Source organism: Hoplias malabaricus, chromosome 5, assembly GCF_029633855.1.
Source record: "Hoplias malabaricus isolate fHopMal1 chromosome 5, fHopMal1.hap1, whole genome shotgun sequence".
Taxonomy (NCBI): Eukaryota; Metazoa; Chordata; class Actinopteri; order Characiformes; family Erythrinidae; genus Hoplias; species Hoplias malabaricus.
Genome location: NC_089804.1, coordinates 25,686,962 through 25,714,227, shown reverse-complemented (window position 1 = coordinate 25,714,227; position 27,266 = coordinate 25,686,962). Strand labels below are relative to the sequence as shown.

At 41.5% G+C, this 27,266-nt stretch overlaps 1 protein-coding gene across 1 annotated transcript in view; it reads left to right on the top strand.

The window, feature by feature from the left end:
- The first annotated feature begins 12,164 nt into the window (after positions 1-12,164).
- The window catches only part of epha8 (eph receptor A8), a 78,709-nt gene continuing 63,607 nt past the window's right edge, over positions 12,165-27,266 (top strand). The window contains exon 1 of the mRNA XM_066673231.1: positions 12,165-12,296. Coding sequence (XP_066529328.1) covers positions 12,209-12,296 — 88 coding nt within the window. The 5' untranslated portion in view covers positions 12,165-12,208. The remainder of the gene's footprint in view (positions 12,297-27,266) is intronic.

Sequence of the window (27,266 nt, the reverse complement as noted above, 5' to 3'; positions counted from 1 at the left end):
TGGAGCTCTTTGAAAGTGACGCTACCTGGGGGTCTTAGGGGCTTTATCCCTTCTAGAGCTGATCTTCTAGCACTGACTGAATCATCACAATTCAAACCAAAGGATGGTTAGCTACTAGGAGGAATACTCACGCCACAACAGCGCACTCAAACGAGGTAGGGCTGATTTCTCTCCCCCCACAGGACTCAACTCTACTTTGAATGTCACTTTGACGGCAGCAGCTGATGCAGCCCTCAAGAATGTAATTAAAGTCTTGTTAGATGTTCTCAAACTGTCGCTGGAGATAAGAGTGAGTTACGGGCAGTTCTCTCAGTCGCTCTACAGTGAGTACCCCTCCGTTTCTAAAATATACAGTTCTCAATACCGGGGTACATTTTCCAGCCACTGCTTACTGACAGCAACCTGCCTATAAGGGTCCTACAATCCCAGATTGACCTGAACAGACTGCCAGTATTCACCTGGCCTGTGGTCAGTCTGCTTGAGCACACACACACATTATCAGTGACCACACTGCCACTGGAGGACCAAGTCCACGGACACTTTGGGACAGTAAAAAATGGCTGTATATGTCATGGTTTATTGCATTTTGTGCCTCTCAGTATCACAACCTCATCCCAAAAACAGTGGGTCTGGGGTGGGAGGTCCATTGTTCTGAGAACAACAGCAGGTTTATAGTCTGATTTCTTCATGTTTGCCTTTTTATTCTGTCTATTATTTTTGTTTCTCAGAAACAACTCACTGACAGGTCCACATCCTTTCACATCCACGGTACTGAGGGTTTGTGGGTTGGTGCCGATCTGAAGCGAGAGTGGAGCTAGATGTCTCTAAAAGTTGGAAGCTTGGACGTGAAGCCGTTAGTCTAATGGGGATAGGTTTGGATTATACTCCAAAACATCTACTTGTTTTTATTGGTTCATTCTAAGAAGATGTCCACAAGTATGTACATATTTCACTAAAGACACTGCCCTCATCCTTTCATCCTGTTTCACTAAATGCGCTAAAGCTATGTAGGTTAAAGAGCTACTAAAACACTACTTTTTTCTGTTAGTGAAAGCAATACCCAGCTGTTTTTAATCTTTTGGAGTTACGGTAATTTATTAGGTTGAGTTTAGGGTTAGGGGTAGAGCTGGGTTAAAGAATTTGTGTTAATAGTAGAACTTAACAAGTAAAAACATTGCCTTTTGCAATTTATTTGGAGCATGGAATTATGGATAAGTTGGAGTTAGGTTTAAAGTTAAGGTCAGGTTTAAGGTCATTAGAGAAATGTGTATTATTTAACCCTTTGTAGCTTAGCCATATATTTAAGCTTAACGTTAAATTTAAAGTCAGGTTTAAGGCTAGATTAAGGTTCAGGGTTAAGTTTAGATGATGTTTTAATGAAAACTGGGCCATACATTCACATGAAAATTCCCCAAACATGAATCATACACATCTTACAGATGGCGACTATAATTCATTTACATACTGCGAATCTGGGAAATGGTCTTTTTTTTGTTTGTTTTTAGTGTGTTTGTGTGTGTGTGTGTGTGTGTCCATTCGTCACTGCTGAGAATCTTAAGGGAAGCTTTCAAGGAAATGCCAATAGATCGTTAATAACGGTGATGGGAGACTTATCCGTCAACAAGATGATTATAATATTGTTTGCAGTTGTTGGTGCTGGGGATCTTTTAGCTGTGGCCTAATTTTGGTTTGGTGACTCAGTGGGAGCTCCAGCGATTCTGCACCTTCGTCATGCTTCGCTGAGCTGCGGGGCTTCCCAATGTGATTAGCTCGGAATTGGCACCGGATCGGGCCCGTGGAAAAAGTGATTTATGGGTATGTTTTAAGTTGGCAAGCAATTTCAGAAAGCCTCTCAGTGGCTGGTTGAACTCAGTTTGACCTGTCCGTTGGAGCCTCCCTCTCTCTCTCTCTCTCTTTCTCTTTCTTTCTCTCTCTCTCTCTCTTTCTCTCTCTCTTTCTGTGTGTGTGTGTGTGTGTGTGTGTGTGTGTGTGTGTGTGTGTGTGTACTGTTGTCGGAAAGCCTCTGGAGTTCCTTTTTGGGCTCCATTTCAACCCCCCCCCCCACCCACTTGTGTCCCGACACTTTAGATCACCTCCATATGTGAACGCTGCGCACTGTATAAGCCTGAACTCCCCACTGTGAACCTCTGCTGTTACTCTCCATAATTCACAGGCTAACATCTCGCCGACAAGATTCTGAACCACTTTACGGCTTGCTATTCCCCATGTACCCATCCTAATCAAGGCAGGCCAGCACCTGCCCGCTCCAATTAACCACTCAGACGACTTATTTCTTCATAATAAGACAGCTCATCAGCAGCAGCTTACATAAAATTAAAAGAGTAATTTATCCCACCCCCCTCCCAGCAAGTCTCAGTGAAGAAGAAGGGTCTCCACTGGAGCCAGATCCATATTGTACAGCGATGTTACCGTGTCTCGGTCACTCTTCTTTTAAGGGCTCCTGGGCCTCGGGGTCCTGGGTTCCAGCCTAGTTTCTTGTCTTGTCTGTGAGGAGGTGGGTCTTTTCTCTCAGTGTCAGTGGAGGTATCCTCTGTGTGCTCCAGTTTGGTCCCACAATCCACAAACAAGTTCATAGGTGGACAGGCTTTGTGCATGACTTTGTCCACAGGTGTGTGTCATGCTGAGTGTTTGGGACTGTCCACAGGTGTGAGTTTGTGTTCTTGCTTTGTGTATAAAGAAGGCTCTGGACCCATGGAAATCTATTTTAAAAAATGAGGTGGTTACAAAAGAATTAAAGTGTCATAAAGTTCACATTGTCTTGTGAACAGGTTACATTGATCTCTGCTCTGATTGGGTACCATCTATTGCCTCATTCAGGAACAATACCAGACTGTAAAAGTCCTTATAAGTTAACTATAGCATTCATTCATTATCTGTAAATGCTTATCCAGTTCAGGGTCGCGGTGGGTCCAGAGCCTACCTGGAATCATTGGGCGCAAGGAATACACCCTGGAGGGGGTATCACAGGGCAACACACACACACACCACACACACACACACACACACACACACACACACACACACACACACACACACACACACACCACACACACACACACACACTTTTGAGTCGCCTGTCCACCACTGTGGGAGGAAACTAGAGCACCTGGAGGAATCCCACGCAGACACAGGGAGAACACACCACACTCCTCACAGACAGTCACCCGGAGCAGGAATCGAACCCACAACCTCCAGGTCCCTGGAGCTGTGTGACTGCGACACTACCTGCTGCACCACCGTGCCGCCCTTTGCTATAGCAGGTTTTTGCAAATTATACAAAATAAAACCTGAATGGAAAAAGCCCAACATTTGCAAAAACACTCACCCCAGACTGCCCCCAGCAACAACATGCTTTTAACAGACCCCTCACCACCCCCCATTCCTCATCTCTCTCCTCACCACACTTTAGGGCCACTCCAGGGTCTTATTTTAGAGCATGTGTAGATCACTGTACACTTACAATTTGTGCACTGAGCAAAAGTCAGAGATCACACAGCATTTATTTACTGTCCTCTAAAAGTAAGAACAACAGAAACAACACTTTTTTTGTAAAGATACATTTGGGATTTATTCCCAGAAGCGCAGTGGATGGAAACACGACTCATTTAGCTTGTTTTCTGATGATATTTCTGCACTGCACATAACAAATTTACGAACGTTTTGAAACCCAGAGGTGATAAATTATCCCTGGGCTTTTATTCACAAAGTGTAGGGGGCACCCCAAAGCCCTGCTGCCACTGTGGTCACTTCTAGACTCTGAACAATCTCTTAGCTTAATCATTCTCTCACATTTCCTCTGTGTGGTGAGTGTATTGGAGTAAATTGCCTGGCGCCACAAGATCCAGGTTGAAGTGGCCCATTGGTTGTGTTGGAGGTGACCCTGTGATGTTTCCACAAAAAGACAAATCTTTAAGGTGCAAACATTGCTTCATCAACTGTACATACATAGGTATGGAAACCCAGCTTATGAGTGGGCGGGGCTAAAGAAACTTGAAAACTGTGTTAATGGTTTTAAGTATATTATTTATTAAAATATTCATTCATTCATTATCTGTAAGCGCTTATCCAGTTCAGGGTCACGGTGGGTCCAGAGCCTACCTGGAATCATAGGGCGCAAGGTGGGAATACACCCTGGAGGAGGCGCCAGTCCTTCACAGGGCAACACACACACACACACACACATTCACTCACACACCTATGGACACTTTTGCGTCGTCAATCCACCTACCAACGTGTGTTTTTGGACTGTGGGAGGAAACACCCGGAGGAAACCCACGCGGACACAGGGAGAACACACCACACTCCTCACAGACAGTCACCCGGAGCGGGAATCGAACCCATACCCTCCAGAGTAAAGCCTCTCAGGACAATGATCTGGCGATTAACTTGATTTTAAAGTTGGATGAACAGTGTCCAAAGGTTTGATCACATGGCGTATGTTTTTACAAACCCTTTACGTACTGCAGGAAGATTTGTGTTTTCATCACCATGGGCCCTTTAAGTCAACACTGACGTTACACTAAATGACCATGTCAGCGACGCTCTATATATAGCCGGTACCCGATGTCCAAGCCTTCCATAGTGACCCCCGCCATCTGCCATCACACAGAGCCACAAAATGGCAAACCGCGGTCCAGCCAGGCAGGTAATTCAAGGTTACTGTGTGCCAACTGCTCCCGCTGACCCCCTATCAGGCACAGATGCAGGTCCTCACACGCACACACCAACACTGCTCCTCTCCATTACCCTCCCTCACACCCACCCACACACACACACACACACACACACACTCTTAAAGATCGCTTCCTAACAACTAGGGCAGAAGTGGGGAGGCGCCATGTCCAGGGTGTGTTTCTGGCTTGCGCCGATGATAGGGTCTGGACTCATCAGGATGAAGCAGTTAAAGAAGATGAATGAAGGAATGAACTCATGCAGTCATGTATATAAAGGGTGTACACCAAGACCAATGGACATTGTGTATATACCATTACTAACCAGCAGGGGGCTCAATAGTTTGGCACAGGGCCTTATATTGGGGGAACAGTGTTTTTTCCTCCCTCAACATCCACAACTCTACCAGCAGCGCCCCTGACACTGATGTGGTTTCCCCACACTGTGTGTGTGTGTTCCCTACCACAGATGGGTTAAATAGTTGAAATCTTGCTTTACATGCAGTGACAAAAGGATGGTTCGTGTCCCTGGAGTTGGGCCATTCTGGGCCGGCGTATAGCTGCAGGGGCTGCAGGAAGAACAAATGTTAGTGGATCAGATGATGTGCGCTTGCGGTGGAACCCCCCCAAACACACCTTCAACCGAGCGGCAAAAATGATGAAAATGATGAAAATGATGACAATCCTGACAGTGATGGAGGCTGGGCTTGGGGGCTTCAGATCATTGGTGGCGATGATGGTAATGACTGAGGACTCGTCCAGGCTTTCTCAGGGCCCGTGCCGTCCGGCCGCGAGGGACATCAATCCCCAGCCTCCTCGCTGTCCTTCCGCAATGCTGGTCATTTGTTTTCCTCGCCCGCCATCGTTCAAGCTTGTAAAGCTGATTGTGCCGTAATGACTCCCCACTGACAGTTCGTCCGCAAACAGGGGGCCACCCTTGATGAGAAATGAAATAGTCTTGATTTTAATGAGGAGGGTTTCGCTTATTTGCTGGGAGACATATGGCTTGAGCTGATTACAAGATATACAAGATACGCAAGACACATCTCTCTCTCTCTCTCTCTCTCTCTCTCTCTCTCTCTCTCTCTCTCTCTCTCTCTCTCTCTCCCTCTCTCTCTCTCTCTCTCTCTCTCTCTCTCGCTCTCTCTCGTTCGCTCTCTCTCTCTCTCTCGTTCGCTCTCTCTCTCTCTCTCTCTCGCTCTCTCTCTCTCTCTCTCTCTCTCTCTCTCTCTCTCTCTCTCTCTCGTTCTCTCTCTCGCTTGCTCTCTCTCTCTCTCTCTCGCTCTCTCTCTCTCTCTCTCTCTCTCTCTCTCTCTCTCTCTCTCTCTCTCTCTCTCTCTCTCTCTCTCTCTCTCTCTCTCTCTCTCTCATGTAGCGTAAGTACCTGTCTAATTCATGGTCTTTGTTCCGGGATATTTCTGTGTTTTTGGCTCAATCTGAAAACAGGCCCAACTTTAAATGGTAATAAGGCTGTGTTGTTTCCACTGGCATGTTTTTCTTCTTCTTCTATTTTTTTCCTCCACCCATCAAACCAAAGCAGAGCAGCTATGCATCTCAGGCTCCACTTCTCCTGGGGATTAGCAACTAAGGAGCTAAAGAAGCCTCACACACACACACACACACACACACACACACACACACACAAACACATACTGCCTTTACATTACAGTCTGGGCCAGGCAGCTATTGGGAGATGAAATGAAATCGCTTTACATCTCTCTGTTCATCTCAGGTCTGGCCTGATATTTTCGGCTAAAGGAAAGATGGTGTGTTCGAGCTGAGGTTGAGATCTGGACCTAATTCAGGGAATTCCATGTGTTCGCCTTCTTTTTTGTTGCTGCATTCATCAAACTTTAAGCTCATGCTGTTTATGGAAAATGCTTAGTGCCAACAGACGAAACAGTTCAGTAGGAATTGACTGTTTGGAGTTTATGTTCGACCATCAAAATGGATTCTGAACACTATGTTTATGCTAATCAAATCAGGGAGGCTGTTTAGGCCACTTGATGCTTCAGTGAAAGAGGTTTTAATGATATACCTTTAGATATACCACTTATCCAATTCAAGGTCGCGGTGGGTCCAGAGCCTACCTGGAATCATTGAGCGTAAGGCAGGAACACACCCTGGAGGGGGCGCCAGTCCTTCACAGGGCTAGATATATATACCACGTTATATTAAATATTTCTAATAACATTGTAGTTACACATGAACAACATTTGCAACAACAATGAATGAATTAGCACAGGTTACAGATGGATTACAGAAGTAAAGCTAATGTAAGCACATGTGTATCAACTTCAGTTTTGCCTTTTTTTTCCAGAAGCTTCTTCTGACAGATGTGTATTAACTTACATTAAGACATTAAACTGGATTTGCCATAGTCTGTAACATTTATTCATTCATTCATTATCTGTAACCCTTATCCAGTTCAGGGTCGCTGTGGGTCCAGAGCCTACCTGGAATCATTGCCTACCTGGAATCATTGGGCGCAAGGCAGGAATACACCCTGGAGGGGGCACCAGTCCTTCACAGGGCAACACACACACACACACACACACACATTCACTTTTGAGACGCCAATCCACCTACCAACGTGTGTTTTTGGACTGTGGGAGGAAACCGGAGCACCTGGAGGAAACCCACACAGACACAGGGAGAACACACCACACTCCTCACAGACAGTCACCCGGAGCGGGAATTGAACCCACAACCTCCAGGCCCCTGGAGCTGTGTGACTGCGACACTAACCTGCTGCACCACCGTGCCGCCTCTGTAACATTTAGCTAACATTTATTTTATTGTTAAAGTTTCAGCAACCATTCTGTAACGTGAAAGTTCAGTGGATGTCCATTATTTCACAGTGTAACATTTATGAAATTATTTAAATATGTTGCATTATTATAACCTCTAAACAATGTCCATATTAACACCCAGTTATTACACAGTACTTACAAATGTATTAACATAAGCTGTCGTACTGTAATCCACCAATAACCGTCAAGTTATTACCAAAATTTACATTGTTGTATCATGCATATTTATGTGTTATTACAGTTGTTAATAAAAGAGGTTTAATATATTCTGATCTACACACATATTTAAATGCTTGAAATATCACCTGTTTTGGGCAATCACTGTAAAAACTGTCTTTAAATTTTACGATGAAAAACTGTTAAATTGTGACAGTAAAAGACTGTAAACTATAAAAAGGTTGAGTACAGTTCTTGAAACAGGGAAATATTGTAAATATTTATCAGCACAAACACTCATTTTTACTTTACACTCATCTTTGTCTGAAAAAAAAATGTTATTCCAAAAATCACCTGCACTGCGCTTAGAACTAAAATTTTTCAAAATATTTATAAAATTTCATTTATTTGTATGAAATATTTTGTCACTGTTAAATACACAAACAGTTATGGGTTGTACATTTGGCCAAAAACTGGGAGGAGTTGAGATTCATGGGGGAGCTCCCAGCATGCCTAGCAGCATATTTTACATTTAAGTATAATTTATATTGAAATTCTGGCAAACATAGCTACCAGTTTTTTTACCCTAAATTTTACAGATTTTTTACAGTGTGCAAACCCAATGATGTACAACATTCCAAAAATTACTGCAATATTATTTCACCTCCAAGAAACCGTAGAGCACTGTGTTTATACTCGCTACACAACAGAGACTTCACAAGGGATACATTCTTGTTGTTGTCTCCTGACAGCCACAACATCAAAATGGTGGAGATCTTATATTGCACTGCATACTTTTCTTATCCTCCTTCCACTTTGGTCTACAATGGCCAGGACCTCTACAGGGCCACCACAGGGCAGGTGTGATACGGGTGGTGGATCATTCTCAGCTCTGCAGTGATGGTGGCGTGTTAGTGGATGCAGCATGGACATAGCACCATGTGTTTAAAAAAAAGCTTGAAACAGTAAAATCTAAACTCGCAGCATTCAAACTTCTGCGATACACAGTGGTTCACTACTGTCCAAAGGTTTTGGCACTGGGGCTCTGCACATAGGCGTGTGTGTTTGAAGCCAGGCTTTGGGCGGCAGAGTGAAGAGAGGTGGTGATTGTGGGCCAGACAAACTCTCCCCTGTATTCCGCCAGAGTGTGTATGCATGCATGTGTGTGTGTGTGTGTGTGTGTGTGTGTGTGTGTGTGTGTCTGCATTGGCAGGCAGGCAGCTGCCCCTGTGTTTGGCTCCAGCCACTTATCCCTCCTTCCTCTGTCTCTCCTCCGTTCACTCCAGCAGCTGCACAGAGCAGAGGAAAGAGCAGATCTGCGCTGGAGGAGAGCGATTTGCTTCTACATTGCCTCCTTAGTTCTGTGTTTCCTATAGTTCTGGAAACTTCAATTCCAAAACTCTTGGGACTGTGTGTGAGACGTTAATGAAAACAGCAAGTGAGGATTTGAGGATTCTGTTTGACCTGTACAAAAGAATACAAAGATGGAAAAGGGTGTGTTCTTTCTTAAACGTGGCATAATCTACCCCTGTTTCACAAGTGAACACAGTTCTGGGGTCTTAATGAAATCTGGGAGCTGTTTTGGTCAAAATGCCACAAGGATCAAATGCCACAACAGCAACCCCCTCCCTCCAAGAAAGACGTGAGTGAGTATTTTAGACTAAAGCCACATTATTTCTGCAGAATTACTGCACTGTGGTTGGAGCCATGACCATAAACTACATTTACTGATGAATTATGGGTCACCAACAGCTAAGAAACTAAAATGAACATATTACCATATTATTACCATATTATAACACACTTATTGCTAGTGAATAAAGCACAGCTGGAATGTCTGGTAAGTTTGCTACACTGAGTGAAGGGCTGAACTTTACACTGAGGACAGTGATGTTTTTGTTGTGCACTGAAGCTGCAGTATAAGCTGGAAATCAAGAGCATGTCAAAGCGAAAACAGAGGCTTCAAACGTAATAGTATCATTAGCCCTGTACGCTAATTATTCCTTCATTGGGCGATAATTAGCGGATCTGTTTCAGCATATTTTACACCGGTAAAGAATCCAACCCCACACTGAAGCATGTCATATTGATATTCCAAGCATCTAATGGAGCGTCTGCAGCATCCAGCTGCAACTATTTACTGACTACACCACCGTACGCACCCTTGGACCCACGGCCTATTTTCTTGCCATTCTAGATGTTAATAGACACCACTTATTATCTGTTGTTATCTGTGTTATACCCACATTGTCTTGTTTTGTTTGTATGATCTCCATAGTAATGTATTGCTTCACGCTGGTGGTGGTGGTGGGGGAGACTCTCAAAGGATGTAGAGCTCTTTTACACGTCTAGAAAAGTGCTGTGTATGTGTAAGTAAATAGAATCGAACGCTCAGGAGCAGCTGCACATGAGCCAAAATCCTCCAAAGGCTCCAGGCTAAGCATTGGCAGAGTGGGTCTTCTCCAGTAACTTGTGCGAATTGTGCATTAGTCTACGTCCCCTGTAGAATAGGTGCACTCTTTTCACCTTATGGCTTGTCGTCCCACCCGAGGCAAACAACTGAATTTCTGGACGCTGCTGCTCAGATCCAGCCCTCTGTCTGTTTTAAGGTTATCGCAGGGAAAGGACATTTTTGTCCAATAAAAGCTGAAGGACCCGCCACGAGACCACGTCCGATAAGAAGCCGACAATAATCCAATATGCAGTATGCATCATGTTTGCGCCCGCAGCTACGAGGGGAGAAATCCATCTGATCTCCGCTTGATTGTGTGTGACCCTTCGTTCGCGTGTGAAGTAAATAATACGATTTCTGACACAAACAGATTCTCCCCCCGCTACACGTTTTAAGACCATAAAAGCTCATGTGAGATTACGCACTTTCAGCTCGTTTGAGTTGGGAAAAGACCCTGGGGGTGGTTGTAGAAAACAATGCTACTTTCTTATGCAAATGAGTTCGAAAATAAGATCAAATCAGATTAAAGGGTACGTTCACTGCTTTTCCAACCTGCTCTGATTTTACTGCCTCTGTGGTGTATGGTCAGTTTGTAAGAATCTTATTTCGCTGTCAGTGCCTGTGCTTCATAAAAAGGGACAATCCCGTGAAACCGGCGGCACGGTGGCACAGCAGGTAGGAGTCGCAGTCATACAGCTCCAGGGGCCTGGAGGTGGTGGGTTCGATTCCCACTCCGGGTGACTGTCTGTGAGGAGTGTGGTGTGTTCTCTCTGTGTCCGCGTGGGTTTCCTCCGGGTCACTGTCTGTGAGGAGTGTGGTGTGTTCTCCCTGTGTCTGCATGGGTTTTCTCCGGGTGACTGTCTGTGAGGAGTGTGGTGTGTCTGTGTGGGTTTCCTCCGGGTGCTCCGGCTTCCTCCCACAGTCCAAAAACACATGTTGGTAGGTGGATTGGTGACTCAAAATTTTCCGTAGGTGTGAGTGTGTGAGTGAATGTGTGTGTGTGTGTGTCTGTGTTGCCCTGTGAAACACTGGCACCCCACTCCAGGGTATATTCGTGCTTTGCGCCCAAATTATTCCAGGTAGGCTCTGGACCCACCGTGACCCTGAACTGGATAATCGCTTACAGAGAATGAATGAATGAATGAATCCTGTGAAACCGAGACATGTTTGTTTCTAAACTCAATGGACAGCTGTGCAATCACGCGTCTGTTGGCTTCTATTGTACATGCATTGGTTTTTGACAGAAGAGAAAAGGTCGTTTATGGTTTTGGAACTGACCAAGGTACCAATCACCAATGGTTCTTTGCTTGTTCCTTGTTCATTCCCTCTTTTGTTCAAACGTCCTTCCAAAATAAAGGGTGTCTATGGGAAATATTTTCCCATTTGCTGCAGGAACAGCTTCTGAGGGGTTTATATATTAGATGTTGGAACATTGCTGTGAGGATTTGATTGCATTCCACCACAAGGACCTAAGTGAGCAGCAGGTACTGCTGTTGAATAATTAGCTCTGGGTCACAAACACCACTCCAATGAATCCAGAAAGGTATAGGATGGAGCTCTATCACCCCAGAGACATGTCTGCTTTTTTTCTTTCTTTCTATTTCAGTGGAGTTTTAACATTAAAGACCTCTTTTGTTCAGTGTATCCACACTCCACTTGAACCCCCTTCACTTCACAGGAATTCAGGGACAAAGATGTGTCCCCAAACTTTTGCTCCCAGCGACACTCCACACATGAACATAGTTGTGTATGTGCATACACCGAGCTGAAACAGAACAGGAGCAGGGATGGGGGAGCGTTTGCCAGTATTTCCAGTGTTTCTCTTGTGCATGTGCCCAGCCGTGCTCTGTGATTGGTTGCGGAGTGTTAACGGACAGGGCTGGCCCCGCCCCCCTTCAGCCTGCGTGCTCCCTCAGAGCAGGCAGGCAGTCCTGAAGTCAGCCGAATGAGCTCCGAGTTGCGCTCTGCTTTCTCCGCCGGCAGAGAGCTTGAGCGAGGGAGCGAGGGAGAGGCAGAGAGAGAGAGAGAGGAGAGAGAGGGAGAGAGGGGTAGAGAGAGAAAGAGAGAGAGAGTGTGGTTCTCTCCACATTAGCGCGATGGCATCAGACCCTGGGCTGCTGCCTCTCGTCCTGTGGACTATATCCTTACAGGTGCTGGGCTCCAGAGCCTCCTCCGGTAATGAAGGTATGACTTAATGATTATTAATTGGATGTGTGGGTTTTTACAGTATTTATGAGAGAGAGAGAGAGAGAGCATGTACACACACAAACACACACACACACACGATATATATATATATATATATATATATATATATATATATGGATGTATGTGTGTGAGTGAGAGAGAGAGAGAGAGAGAGCGAGAGAGAGAGAGAGAGAGAGAGAGAGAGAGAGAGAGAGAGAGAGAGAGAGAGAGAGAGAAAAGGGTGCATTGGCACTTTTAATGAGTGTGGTCCGGTGTCAGAACTTCATCCCTGTGCAGTGTGTGTGTGTTAACACAGGACACACTTGGTGAGATCAGACACTGCTATAATATAATATTTCTTCATTTATTCCTAGTTATTATAAAATATAATATAACACATTCACTGATATTGAGGTCAGAATCTGCTCCATTTCCTTTTCTTCTCAATGCCCTTCTTGACACATCCACATCCTTTCAGACCCACACTGCTGAGCTGTGTTCTGACAGCTGAAAGACGGACACAAACACCTGTGGATTTGTTCCGAGCTGAAGCGGCGCCATACCGGGTCTCTTCTGGTCATCCAGGGTCCCATTCTCTCTGTGTCTTTATATGGTTTTAGTGATAACAATCTGAATGGAGAATGACAGGTGTGTAGTGATCATTTTTTAAATCAAAGATAGTGCTGTCTCTGGCTGTGTAGGTCTGTGTGACGGATGTGCACGGTTCTGAATGGGAGTTAATGGCAGTAGTTATTTGTGATCATTTCCAGCCTTGGAAGAAACAAGCTGGTCTCTTGCGGCACTTTGTAGAAACACTCAGTCTTCATTCATTTCTGGAATCCTCTCTGTACGGCGGCCCCACAGACAGATATGTCTATGTTTGTCCTTCGTTTCCCTGTGTGCTCTACAAAGATAGGGGCTGTGAAAGTGCTCAGGCCAATAACACACCGCAATGCATAACACAAAGTTCATGTGGCAGGGGTGTGAAAGCTTGTGAAAGTAGTGCCAGTCAGTTTAACTAATCAAATATTTGTTTACATAATATTCTGTAATAATAGCAATAATAATGAGCAATAATAGCATTAATCAGCACCTGGAGACGTGTGGCACAAGGCAGGAACACACCCTGGACAGATCACTATAGTACATCACATGGCATAATAATAATAATAATAATAATAATAATAATAATAATAATAATAATAATAATAATAATACATAAAATAATCATCCATCCATTCATCTTCTGTCACGATCCTGAAGTGTGTTGTGGTGGATCCCAAGCCCACCTTCAGTCATCGGGCACAAGGCAGGACCACACCATGTCCAATGCAGGGCATAATACTACTATACTACTACTACTACTAATATTAATAATAATGAAAATAAAAATAATAATAATGCATTGAATATTGCAGTGTAACTTTAATTATAAAGTGCGTTTGATCAGCATCTTTGGACAGTTTCAACACTTTCACAGGAGAGCACTAAACTATCAGTTAAAAATAAACTATCACTGTTATTCTACAGAAAGTTACTGTAATTTGTTTCTCTGCAGCAGTTTGTGTGGTTCCAAGTTTGTTTGTTTATTATAAACAAACATCGGTCTGAATTCCCGCCTTGCGCCCGATGATTCCAGGTAGGCTCTGGACCCCCCGCGACCCTAAATTGGATAAGCGGTTACAGATAATGGATGGATGGATGTTCAAAGCATCGCTAGTTCTGTGCACGTTACACCAACACAGGGTGGGGACTGTTTGTAAGATGTCTGAGACAGTCCTGAGACCTTTGACCTAATCACAGAGTCAGTGCTTAGAAAGCTGAACCCTCTGTAAAGACTCGTTGTCTTTTTGGGAATGGAGTGGTACATAGGTAAAGTACATAAGTACAGTGATACAGAACACACACACACACACACACATGGCATGCTGAGGGTTCATTGTTGGCCAGCATTGGAGAGTATAAACACACATATCCCTCCACACACACACACACACACACATGCGCGCATACCTCCGAAGCCCATATTGAGCTCTGTGTTTATTTGACGGCTAAAAGAAGCATATTAAAGGCTATTGGATTTAAATATATCAACATAAAAGCACTTAAACCTCTGTAGTTCACATCTGGAACCATTTCTTAAACTGTTTACATTTGCCCCTGTCTGGGCTCTTACTGAATTCAGCTGTGTGAGATGTGCAGGTGTATGTTGACACTCCCACAGAAGCCACTAGAAATTTGTCACTGTCAAAAAATAAATAAATAAATTAAAAACAAATCATAATTTCTTCATTTTTCAGGTTTATATTATTTAAAATCAGCCACCATCCTCCACGTTATGTGAGACATGTGATGAAGAGTCTGATACAAATGCTCCACCATCACGAGAAACAAAATGACTTTGCCTTCATTTACATTAGAAATTAGAAACAAATTTCTTCCTTAAAATTTTTAATTTGGAAAAATCTTCTTTTCGGGGGAAAATTTACAATCTGTGACTCAGTGTGTGGAGCAAAATTTTGTCACTAAAGCTGTAGACACACACTGACACACACACACACACACACACACACACACATTTAAAGTCACATCAGTAAAACGTTTATATTTGGAGAAGAAAGAAACCCACATTAAATGTGTTAATACAAAAGATAAAAATTTTAAAATGTATTCTAGAAATATTTAGAATTATAATTCAATGATATCAATACTCTCATTATTGAAATATCAGCCTAAATGTTTTAAATCCCTGTATGAAAATATATAAACACATTATTTTTTATATGAAATATACAGAATATTCTTCTTCTGGACCATGGTAAGGTTCTTGAACTCAGGAGATGAGTGTTGAGTCCTAGACTGTGCTGCAAATCAGAAACTCAAAATCCATGCTCAAGATCATCTTTTAAGCACCAAAAAGATGGTACTTTCATTTTTTTGAAATATCAGCTTGAAGAAGAAATAAAATAATGTAGGTATTAAACGTGTAATTACATATGCATAACCTATGTAACAACAGTGCCCAAAAAATCTATCAATTAAATTAAGTAAAATGCTTTCAAATAACAGAGATCATTTCACTGGCTTGTTGAATGTGTGTTGTTGTGTGTGTGTGTGTGTGTGTGTGTGTGTGTGTGTGTGTGTGTGTGTTGCGGTGGTTTGAGTATCAAACATTTACACTAATTATTAACACCAATTATTCATTTTTTTCATTCATTAAAGACAGTCCAGTAGAAAATTTACAAAACGTTAGTATTGATTTTTTTTTTATAATTATATATAACTCTATAGAGTGACTCTAGAGATACTCTATCTTCATATGACTCTATTTACATGATTTATAATGTGTAAAACATTCTCATAATTAGCCTTATATTCTGTGACCTGTGGAAATGAAATAAACCAGAAATTGATTCTTAATAAAAAGCCTGTTGTTTCTGTTTCTATAAAAGAATAAGGAAAATTCAATTAGTATAAATTTAAACACATGTAGACATATCAATCGCTCTTACTGGAAATATACAAACTACAAATAACCCGTCTGCAAAAAAAAGACATAACAATATATAAAACTATGTGAAACCTTTTATAAACATAAATGCTTTGGTTGTTATCTTTTCAACTTTTAAAATTTACCATGAGATTGATTTCAGATGGTGTTTTAAAATGTTTTGTTGAATATTTCAATTTATTGGGAGCATTCCGATGTTTATAAATGGAATGTAATATATTATAATTATTATATCAAACCCAATTTCTATTAATTGTGTATTGCTATGTAGTTACAGACGGACATAATATGCATTACAGTAGTATGCACTGAAACTACATTTGATGTATTCTGTTACAATTTAAAACAACAGTCCAATATTTGTAAATAAACACAAATATATCAACTTTTACTCTTTCACATTTACTTTAATTAATTAAATAAGTCTGTCTTGGTAATTACTACATAATTACATGTGAATACACAATACAAATGTGAAGCTGATACCATCTACATTTACATGAGACATACAAACAATCAGTACTAAGCACTGAAAAAGTGTTATTGTTAATGTGTAATTACACAGTTATTAAACTTAATATAACTTAATATACAGTGGGCACCACTTCATAATAATCTTACTTTATAAATCTTTCTCAATCCTTTTAAATCCTTTGTACAACCATCTACACCTTTACTGATTATACACCCATCAGCCACATCATTAAAACCAGTGGTAGGTTTTGGAAGCAGTGAAAGGGGGCCCAGCGTAAGGGTCTGCATCTCTTTGACAAAGAGCAAACAGCAAAGGCTGGACAAACGGGTGAGAGTTAGTACCAAAAGTGAACTGCCGGCAGGGCCATGGACACCCGGGGCTCACTGAAATGCGTTTGTGGAGAGGGGTATGTTCCCACAAAACAACTACTGTTGTTTTGCACAGAGGTCCCACCTTCCATTTTAAAGAATCTGCTTCATTTATTTTATGAGGTAGAGGTAAATAGAGGACATTATTAATGACTAATGATTTGTGACAAAATAATGGAAATTAGAAGAAATGCAATAGCTGAATTCTATAGACACAAGCCAAATCACTGCTGTCAGGAAACAATAAATAAACAAATAAAATAAACAAAATAAACAACAACTACAACAAAAAAAAGGTCACTTCAAAAATGTAAATGATTAAATGAAAAGAATAAAAGTCCCTTTAGACTATTCCTAATTTATTAACTATAAACACACGAGGAAGTAAAAAAAGATGGGGACACACCGTGTTGTTTGACAGCCATAACAAGGTTTATAATGAATTACCAGCAGGAAAACTTCCACTTTAAAAGGCTGTGTGTATGTAGCTTTGTATTTACAGTGGCTGAGGGGCGGTGAGTTTATGGGGTCAGTGCTAGCATGTCTTCTTCAATTTTGCGATTTTGCCCTCCATCTGTAGCTGTAGTGGGTCTCCATCGAGAGCGAGAGAGCGAGAGAGAGAGAGAGAGAGAGAGAGGATTGCGTGTTAGAGAGACTAGCTGCTGTCACGGGATCGTCCAGTGGGCCATGCTAAAGTCATCTCACACATCGCGTGCCTGTTTGCACACACACAGCTCAGCTCAATACAGCGTGAGGAGAGCGAGAGAGCCCAGGAGACAGAGGAAGAGCGAGAGAGAGAGAAAGAGAGGCAGAGCAGGGGAAAATAAGAGCTGCATTCATAGAATAAAACAGAATTTTCTTTAGAAAGATTGTATGGTTCACTTTGAAGGAATTTGTTTTCAAGGTTTTGGTTTTTTGTTCAGACGACAAAGCCATATTTTTTTACACATTGTACACACAAGGGCAAAGCTGTGAGTAATGTCAGTGTCCCCCAGTCTCCAGTGAATGGAGCTAATGTAGAATTTAAGAACACGTCGTCTCCATAAATTTATCTGGAACTTGGGAATTTTTAAATTTTTTTATTTGGAAATTTTAAAAATCTTAAAAACAGCTGGGGTTTCCAAATAATATTTAAAAAAAAGAGGAGTTCTGAGGTTTAGCCACAGCAGGGGTCAAAGGTTAAATGGAAGCCCTACATCCTGCAGAAACAAAAGCCAATGTGAAAAGGCTTTTTTTCTTTCCGTTCTCCTAACGTTTTCACTGCACTCCCTTATTAACTTACCTACAAAATAAAAGCCCCTTTGAAAACATGCAGCATGCGTTTTCTATTTGATCTCAGTCCATTCATCACCACTATTACGAATCCGAAGAAATCTACTCATAAAAATAAGAAAGACCTTGCCTTCAAAAAAATTCACAAGTGGAAATGTTTACTGCCCTCTGTTTTTGTAAATAAATAAATAAACAAAATAATAAAAATAATAAAATAAATAAATAAACACAGCAAAATATCAATGAATATATTATAAATAAATAAATGTTGGAAAATGAATTCACAGACATTGTTCACACTTCCCATGAGCACTGTAATCATAATAATAATAATAATAATAATAATGCTAAATAAACAAGTTTAAAACATGATTAATTGGCGTGTATCAAACGATCTTTCATTAAAATCCTACAGGTCTGTGAATAAGGTGAACTTATGCACGTATGTGTGAGGACAGGGTTCATAGGCAGGGTAGAAGACACACTGCAAAAGCGATTACGAAACATGGCCCCGGCTTCTCCGAGCTGGGAGAGAGCAGAGGCTTGGATCCGTCTGGGAGAGAATAAGAGAGATATGAGGAATCTTCAATAAAAAGCCTGTGCTTTTTTTTTTTTTTTTTTTTCTTTTTTTTTGGTGAAGGTTCTGCGGAGAGAGAAATCAGGCTGAGTTCATAAGTTCAGCCCCAGTGTTTCTGTTTGGCTCCTCATGAATTAATGATTAAAGCATCTCAATTAATTGACCTAATAACGCGATGTGCCGATAGCTGAAGCTGTTTAAAGCTCTTGATGTCGAAGCTTTTTTTTTCTCCTCGTACCAAGAAAAAGAAAAAGAAAGAGAAAAGGGAAGAAACAGAAAAGCTGGAACCAAATTAATTTTATGTCTTGCTTGCTAGCGGCTGCGAGGCTACCCCTGATTTTACAGGAGTGTGCCCATCTGATATGCCCCAAAAATAAGAGGAAAATAAAGCCTCATCGTGCTTCAGAGTTTGGGGATTGGGAGGGAAGTCTGGTTTGGGGACTTCTTTGGCTGAAACATGATCATGATATCTGCAATTCACTTTAAACTCTGCCCCCTGTTGGACGCCCTGTGCTTGACATCAAAACAGATGCATGGCTTGGAAAACTGACCCTTTCGATGACCCTCAGTGACTGGTGTTGAAGTAGCAATGCAGCACATGGTTCTAAAAACATCAGTCGACTGTCTATTTACATTTTGTAATTTATCACAGCTTTAGTTTTTTTTACATTTGCTTTTTTTTGCCTGTAAGCGCAAGGCAGGAACATACCCTGGAGGGGGCACCAGTCCTTCACAGGGTGACACACACCCTGTGTTTTGGACTGTGGGAGGAAACTGGAGCACCCGGAGGAAACCCACACAGACACAGGGAGAACACACCACACTCCTCACAGACTGTCACCTGGAGGAAACCCATGCAGATACAGGGAGAACACACCACACTCCTCAAAGACAGTCACCCGGAGGAAACCAATGCAGATACAGGGAGAACACACCACACTCCTCAAAGACAGTCACCCGGAGGAAACCAACGCAGACACAGGGAGAACACACCACACTCCTCACAGACAGTCACCCGGAGGAAACCCACACAGACACAGGGAGAACACACCACACTCCTCACAGACAGTCACCCAGAGGAAATCCACGCAGACACAGGGAGAACACACCACACTCCTCACAGACTGTCACCTGGAGGAAACCCACGCAGATACAGGGAGAACACACCACACTCCTCAAAGACAGTCACCCGGAGGAAACCAACGCAGACACAGGGAGAACACACCACACTCCTCACAGACAGTCACCCGGAGGAAACCCACGCAGAAACAGGGAGAACACACCAACTCCTCACAGACAGTCACCCGGAGGAAACCCACGCAGACACAGGGAGAACACACCAACTCCTCACAGACAGTCACCCGGAGGAAACCCACGCAGACACAGGGGGAACACACCAACTCCTCACAGTCACCTGGTGCCGTGTGACTGCGACACCTACCTGCTGCTTTTATTTCTTTTAAAAATAAAACAATAGATCTATCAATAACAACAATAATAACAAACAATACAACAATAGGTCCCATCTGCCTTTGATCATCTGACCTTAGAATTTATTGCATTTTCATCAGATTTTACAATGCGTTGAGATGTAGGCAATAAATATTTTTATGTGACTGTCAGCTCAGCCCAAGAACAAAACGGCCCATATTCTTTCAAATAATTCTTTTTATTACTATGCTATCAGTTCAACTAACTTTACCTGGAAATACAAATATCTGCCCTGCCTCCGCTCATGGAAAAGAGTCCCAATATAAAAAAGGGCAGGTCACCCATACAAATCATGTTCAAATGAAATTCAGATTCAAATAAATTCCTGAAAAAACAGAGGTTTGGTCTGTTACATGTGGGCAACCAGATGGAGGAGAAGAGAGAAAAGAAAAGAGAGAAAAACACAAACACTCCAAACACACACAGGACATAGCAAAGTCAGACCAATGCCTGCAATAGCTCACACAGGTAAACAAAATATGAAAATAAGACTTTCTCTTTGTCTTGTGGACTCCTCCAGCTGTAGTCAGGCAGCATGAATGTGTTGTTTTGTTTGGGATGTGGCAATGGAAGGAGGGTGGGTATATATATATATTTATTCATTCATTCATTCATTCATTTATTATCTGTAAGTGCTTATCCAATTCAGGGTCGCGGTGGGTCTGGAGTACACCTGGAATGACTGGGCGCAAGGCAGGAATACACCCTGGAGGGGGCGCCATCCCTTCACAGTGTGACATATATACACACACACACATTCACTCACACACGCACACCTACGGACACTTTTGAGTCGTAAATCCACCTACCAACCTGTGTTTTTGGACTGTGGGAGGAAAACGAAGCAGACACAGGGAGAACACACCACACTCCTCACAGACAGTCACCCGGAGGAAACCCACGCGGACACAGGGAGAACACACCACACTCCTCACAAACAGTCACATTATTAACTGTGTGTGTGTGTGTGTGTGTGTATGTGTGTGTATTGACAGCATCATTAGAGTAACATTAAGTTCCCGCCATGCTGCATTTTCATCCTCATCCTCTACCACTCATTCTCCAGTCTTCACTTGCCAAGCTACTGTGCAGACAGCAATCAACAACAGCTCCAGCTGCATTTACAGAAATGTGTAACGTCCTAAATTCACACTGTTCACTTTATGGGGCACAGAATATATAATTATCACAGTTCCATTCCAGTTCAGTTGTGGAAGTTAGTTAAATGTTTAACTTCTTGTAATAACCCCAATAAGATTCCGTTGACTTTTCTTTTTGATCGAGTTCCATTTTTCCAGTTCCAGTAACAGTTCTCAACATATGCACATCCTTTCAGACCCATGGTGCATGGTTTTAGAGACAGGGACAGTTTTTCTACCATAGTGAGGTCTTGCGTGGTTGTTAAGAGTCCCATTCCCTCTGTCTCTGTTAGTTTTGAAATGCAGTGGGAAGTATTGTTAATTTATTATATCTAATCTATCGATCTATCTATTTGCATACATAGTAGTCATTTATCCACATGGACGTGAACTGTGAAATTTGCCTTTACTGGTTTAATCTGGGATCTGCTTTTAGCCTATGAAAACAGACAGACAGACAGACAGACACACACACACACATTATTGATTAGCGGCAGTGCTACCTGGGCTAGATTGTGATAGATGACTTGCTCAAGGGCATTTCAGCTGTAGATGTTGAGGGAGGAGAAACTGCTCTTTCTTCACTGACCCCATCCCCATCTCTCAACCTTAGGCTATGGACCCCTCAGCACGCCCTGATAACTGTATTCATTCCACATTTTATGTGAATGCATTCATTTATTAATTATTAATAAAATAATAGAAGATCAGAGGAGTCTATGTTCAAGAACTTTGCAGTTAATTAAATTATGAATTGAATAAAATTGTAAAAGAAGCTGGCTGTGTTCTGCCTGAAATGATCATTCAGACACAAGGGAAGAATGTTCCGAGGAAATGAGGGATGCTGTATGTTGTATGAATGTTAAAAAGATATTGTTTAAAGTGAATGAAGACAAGCTAAATGTCGTAGCACAGTACTCTTAGATGAATAGATTACAGGTCTCTGTTAGAGGAATGTTTGTTTGTTTGTTTTTTTACACTCAGTGACTGTTGCATGAAGAGCTGAGGCTATTGGCTTTTCACCTGTTTGTTCCTGTGTTTGTTTAGAGGTTTCGTTTTGGTTCATCATTAATTTTAAAGCATTTCTAAATCACTTTTTCAAAATTGACAACAGGGCAACTATGGTGGTGTAATAGAACTAATATATGACTTGCTTTCTTCTCCGTTAAAGGGCCAATACATCATTTTTTAAGCGTGTATCTGTCTTTTTGTGATTTCTTGGCACCTATTCGCAGCACTTAAAGGAACACTGCATAATATATTTACCGCAAAATTATAGCTTGCAAATATTTGTGATGTTTCTCTGACATGTAAATAAGGAGAACTGAGCCTATATCATTACTACTTTGGACTCAGAACTGCAGAAAATACATTTGGTAACTGTTGGAGGAGGGTTGGATAACACCAATCCCTCCCTCCTTCTCCCCATTGATTTCAGGACAGAGCTGTAAAAATAATTTACACTAGGGGGAGCTCTAGGAGCAAAAATGCCCATATCTTACTTAGTGTTCCTTTAAGTGAATTCCGTACATATCTGACCATATCATACCATAAAATACAATGTGTACAAAATATAGTTTACCATTTGTGGGTTTACATGTGAGTTTCTAAAGCCGTCGCTGTGGTGTTACCTTCGAGAACTGAACAATGGCAGCTCAATCACATCAAACTGATACTGGGCTCTAATCAGTCGGATATGACAGTCTTCAGTAATTCGCAACACAACTGTTGTTTAAATTACTGCACTTTGTTTACATTCACTGCAACTTATTGCAGTGTAACGTCATTGTCTTTTTGTTTGGTTGTACCAGCAGGAATGCTTTTTATTTTCACTGTACTACATACAGTGTACTAACGATAAATACATTTAAATCTTAATCTCAAAAGTACATATTCTGTAAGTTTAGTTAGGGAGCATAATTGTACCTCTATACCTTCTATAATGAATTTACATTACAATATTATGTTGATTTCATACGCTCAATTTAATCTCCAGGACGTATATTATTTTCTTATATATTACACAGTTCCATGATAGAAGATTATAAACATCCACGTCTCCCTCTGGAGAAAAGAATGTAATATATATTTAGGGCACAAAACAGGACTTTAGCACCACTGTTGTACATTTAAAGGTATATTTACACTGATTGTACCTTTGGTGATTAATAATATAATAATAACCAGACCTGAGAAATCAGACTTATGCGCCGAAATAGACCTGCGCCGAACCCTAACCCTAACCACAACCCCATCCTAACCCTAAACCTAACTTTAATTCTAATCCTAAATCTAAGCATAAGCTTAACTCTAAGCTCCAAAAGTTAGCAGCAAGACTGTCTCCTGTGTAAAGTTCACCTTCAACAGGTTACAGCACTGTTTCTGTAACTCTTTTTAGATACTTAACATTTATATTCATTCTTTAATTCATTCAGCCTTTGGTACACATTTATCATTTATAATTCTATTTGTTTCAAGTGTATGTGTGTGAAAGGCCAAATAGCTAGCATTAGCATGATGGCTAAAGTTTTCATGAAGTGAGCTTAACAAGGAGGCTACAGGGGAGTGAAAGCAGCAATATATACAATGCACTTTTAATGTCCATTTTTCTTGACCAGTTAAAATCTTAAATAGCCATTTAAGTGCACACACACACACACACACACAAAAAAAAAACACTTGCCGGACAATATCATGAGACTTTCACTATGTTTCATGTATCACCCACTGCAGTGTGTGCCAGATCAGACAGTGGAGAGAGAGACTGATGTGTGTGTGTGTGTGCGTGAGAGAGAGAGAGAGAGAGAGAGAGAGAGAGAGAGAGAGAGAGAGAGAGAGAGAGAGAGATGATATTGCTGCACAGTGTGTAATGAAGTTGCCCACAGCAGGCGTAACAGGATGCAGTGTTGAGCTATGTGGTAGCAGTTCTGTCCGGATGGACGGCTCCTGCCCGAGGGTCCTTCACAGGAGCTCTGACTCCTCCTCAGCTCCAGATGATGAAGAGTTTAGCAGGAGACCTATGAGCACTTGTAATACTGAAGTACTTAATACCAGACCACTGCTAATAACACTCCAGCCCCTCTCTACATGTCATATATCTGAATGTTGTGGCATCACTACAGCCAATTCTTTAAAGGGAATGATGTCCAAAATCATTTGACTGTTCAACACACTTGGAGGAGAACACCAGCCAGCTGCCCCTTCTGTTACATGAGACAACAGAGGCATACCTCCACCCTTCCAGTTGGCACCTCCAAATTAGGTGACATCATTGATTTGAAGTTATACCCTCCTCCATACGTGTCAACCTGATATCATGGCTGAAACGTGCCTATGCTACTGAAACACCCACCACACCATCTAAAACGTTCAGTTAACTACATTAAACTTCATATGTGTCCCTAGCCTCTAAGACGGCTTAGAAAACTGCATGCTGAACCAAAGCATTCAAGTAGAAGATTATTTTACTTTTTTTTCTGGTATTTCTGGTAAGTGGTATTTTTTTAAAAGTATTGCAATGAACTGATATACCATGTGTATATAAACACTAATAAATGCAGTATACTATATATATATAATGTAATCCGGCTACCATATGATAACTTGACTATGAACTAATAAAGAGATTTCATTATAAAGCTATAGATTTGGACGTAGCTATGACAAAACATACAAGCACATCTCAAACCACATGACTTACGGCTCAGAGTAGTGACATACGAAGAATTAGTTGAGCTAAAGCTAGATGTCGAATGAACTCAAGGATATGAAACTATTAGCTAGTACAAGGTGCAAAACTATTACTTGTTTTACTGATGAATTTAGAGACACACAAGGTAGCATCACAAAGTCAGCCTTTTACCTTTGAACCTTCATCAATAAATAATTAGCACCACGGCAACAACTACGTACAAATGAATACGTTATAGTGGGTATGGTCTTTTAGTTCACTGTTTCCATTTCTGACGTGATATCGGGTTGTACGTGTTATACGCTGAGGTGGTAATGCCCTAAGGAAGATTTCATGAGGACACAGATAATACTTTACTAAAATTATGTTGGAAGCTTTTGAAGCTGTTCATTATCTGGGAAATGTAATCAAAATGTAAGTGTATGTAGTTCCAGTGTGGATTTATTTGTCATTTGCCTACTGTGTACATGTGCATTGTTTTGTGATAATAACAATGTAAATATTATATAGAAATGAAAATCTGGTGTATTCTCTCCAGATATATTGTGATGATTATTGAAAAGGAACAATATGGAACAACATTAATTTTGATAACATTTTTGGCCATACCACCCAACTCTACTTATAAACACCCCTTATGACTGGAGACGGATGTATGTGTAATCTCTATAGTAACGCATGTGCTCTTAAACACTGGCTATACAACTGTTTAAGGTCACCACTCTCAATGCTATGTGTTGTGGGGTGTAAAGTCCATCAAAACTGAACTGCGTTCTCTGGAGTGATTGAGTACTACTGTATGCCTTTTGGGTACGTTAATGCACCATTTCTGATTCAAAGGTAATCATCCAATATTCATACCTGATCTCACTAATTTAATCATGGTTGAAATTGCTCAAATACTCACACAAATGTGAAGATCTCCTCATCTGTGGTTCACTAGCTGTGAGGATATCTACTGCCTGTAGATCTGTGATATAGTCAGTAGTTTCTTAATGCTAATTGGTGGACATTTACTTCTGCTTTTTACTTGTTAGTGACATTAGCGGCATGTAGCTTGTGAAGAATCAAACTTCAGATGCCAAACATGTCTTGGGCAATGGATCAGATTTGGGTTGCAAGCTGCATACATCATTCTGATGAAAGGTCAGGGCTGCAGTTGGTATTCATTTTCCAATATTGGTCTTGCATAAATTTCCCACCGTTTTCATGAAGATGTTTAGACTCCGGTGCAGCAACAATGACGCAGCGATCCCCAAACTCTATCTGATCCATGGTGATGGATCTCTATCGCTGTTTTCAGGGGGAAATAATGTATCTGAGAGCCACTGATTTGCACATAAATCAAGGCCATAACGTAATTAAGCTACAGGGTGAGGGGGGGAAAAAAACCTACAGCAGTATACCAACACCAACACTCCCCCCTACTATATTAACGTCTGGAGCTCAAACTCATTACTTTGAAAGGTGACGAATGTATTTATCATGCCGAACCTGCCGTGTGGGCAAAAATTAATAACGATTAGAGTGAGGAGAGGACAGGGGAAGGGGAAAAAAAAAACACACAGCCATTCTGAGGGGAAAAGTTCATAATGTGTGTTTCGTGCAGTTGCATCATCATCATCCTCCTCCATACAGCAAGCACTTTAAGCGGGCGCCTGGATCTGCCGGAGAAGCGGCACACACTCTACAGGTTTAGGAGAAAAGAAATCAACAAGAGGTTTAGAGCTCCCTGACGTGTGCCCAGAACTTGAACCCAGCACATGACAGAGCTATAGCTGTGCTTTAAACTTGGACATCTTTTTTCAAACAGTGTCCATTTCTCTTTGAGGTTTTATAAACAAGACAATCCAAGTTCAACATTCATCAGCTTTTAATTCTTTATGTTGTGAATCACCATTTCAAGCAGTGCACAAAAAGTGACTCTCAGTGAATCCAACAATCAAGGCAGGAAGGAGCCTCTTTTACACTGTGATAGGAAACATTATACAAGAGAGAACGTTACTGTTTGTTAAGGCCGTCCCTCTGGTCAGTCTGCTTGTGCTACCACAAACCTACTGTGTACCACAAACCCAGCTTTTTGTCACACACAGTACACTTTACTTATATCCACTTTATAAGCTTTCCTCACCCATACATGATGAAATTATGAAGTGTTTTATTTCTTTCAGAGTGAGTGTCTAAGCTCATTCAACAGAATTAGGATCAATAAGTGAATATTACATCCTACCGTCCGTCCAGTTTCTTTAGGAGGGCTGTACACTCACAGTAACCCTGATCAGGAGGAACCAGTTGGTTCATTTGAATGAATGAATGAATGAATGAATGAATAAACGAACAAGTGGATGAATGAATTAGTGTAAAGAGTGTAAGTACTTATTATTGATCTGTTAAACCAGAATAACAATAATTTGCGACTAGCTATGCTAAACTCTTCACAGGC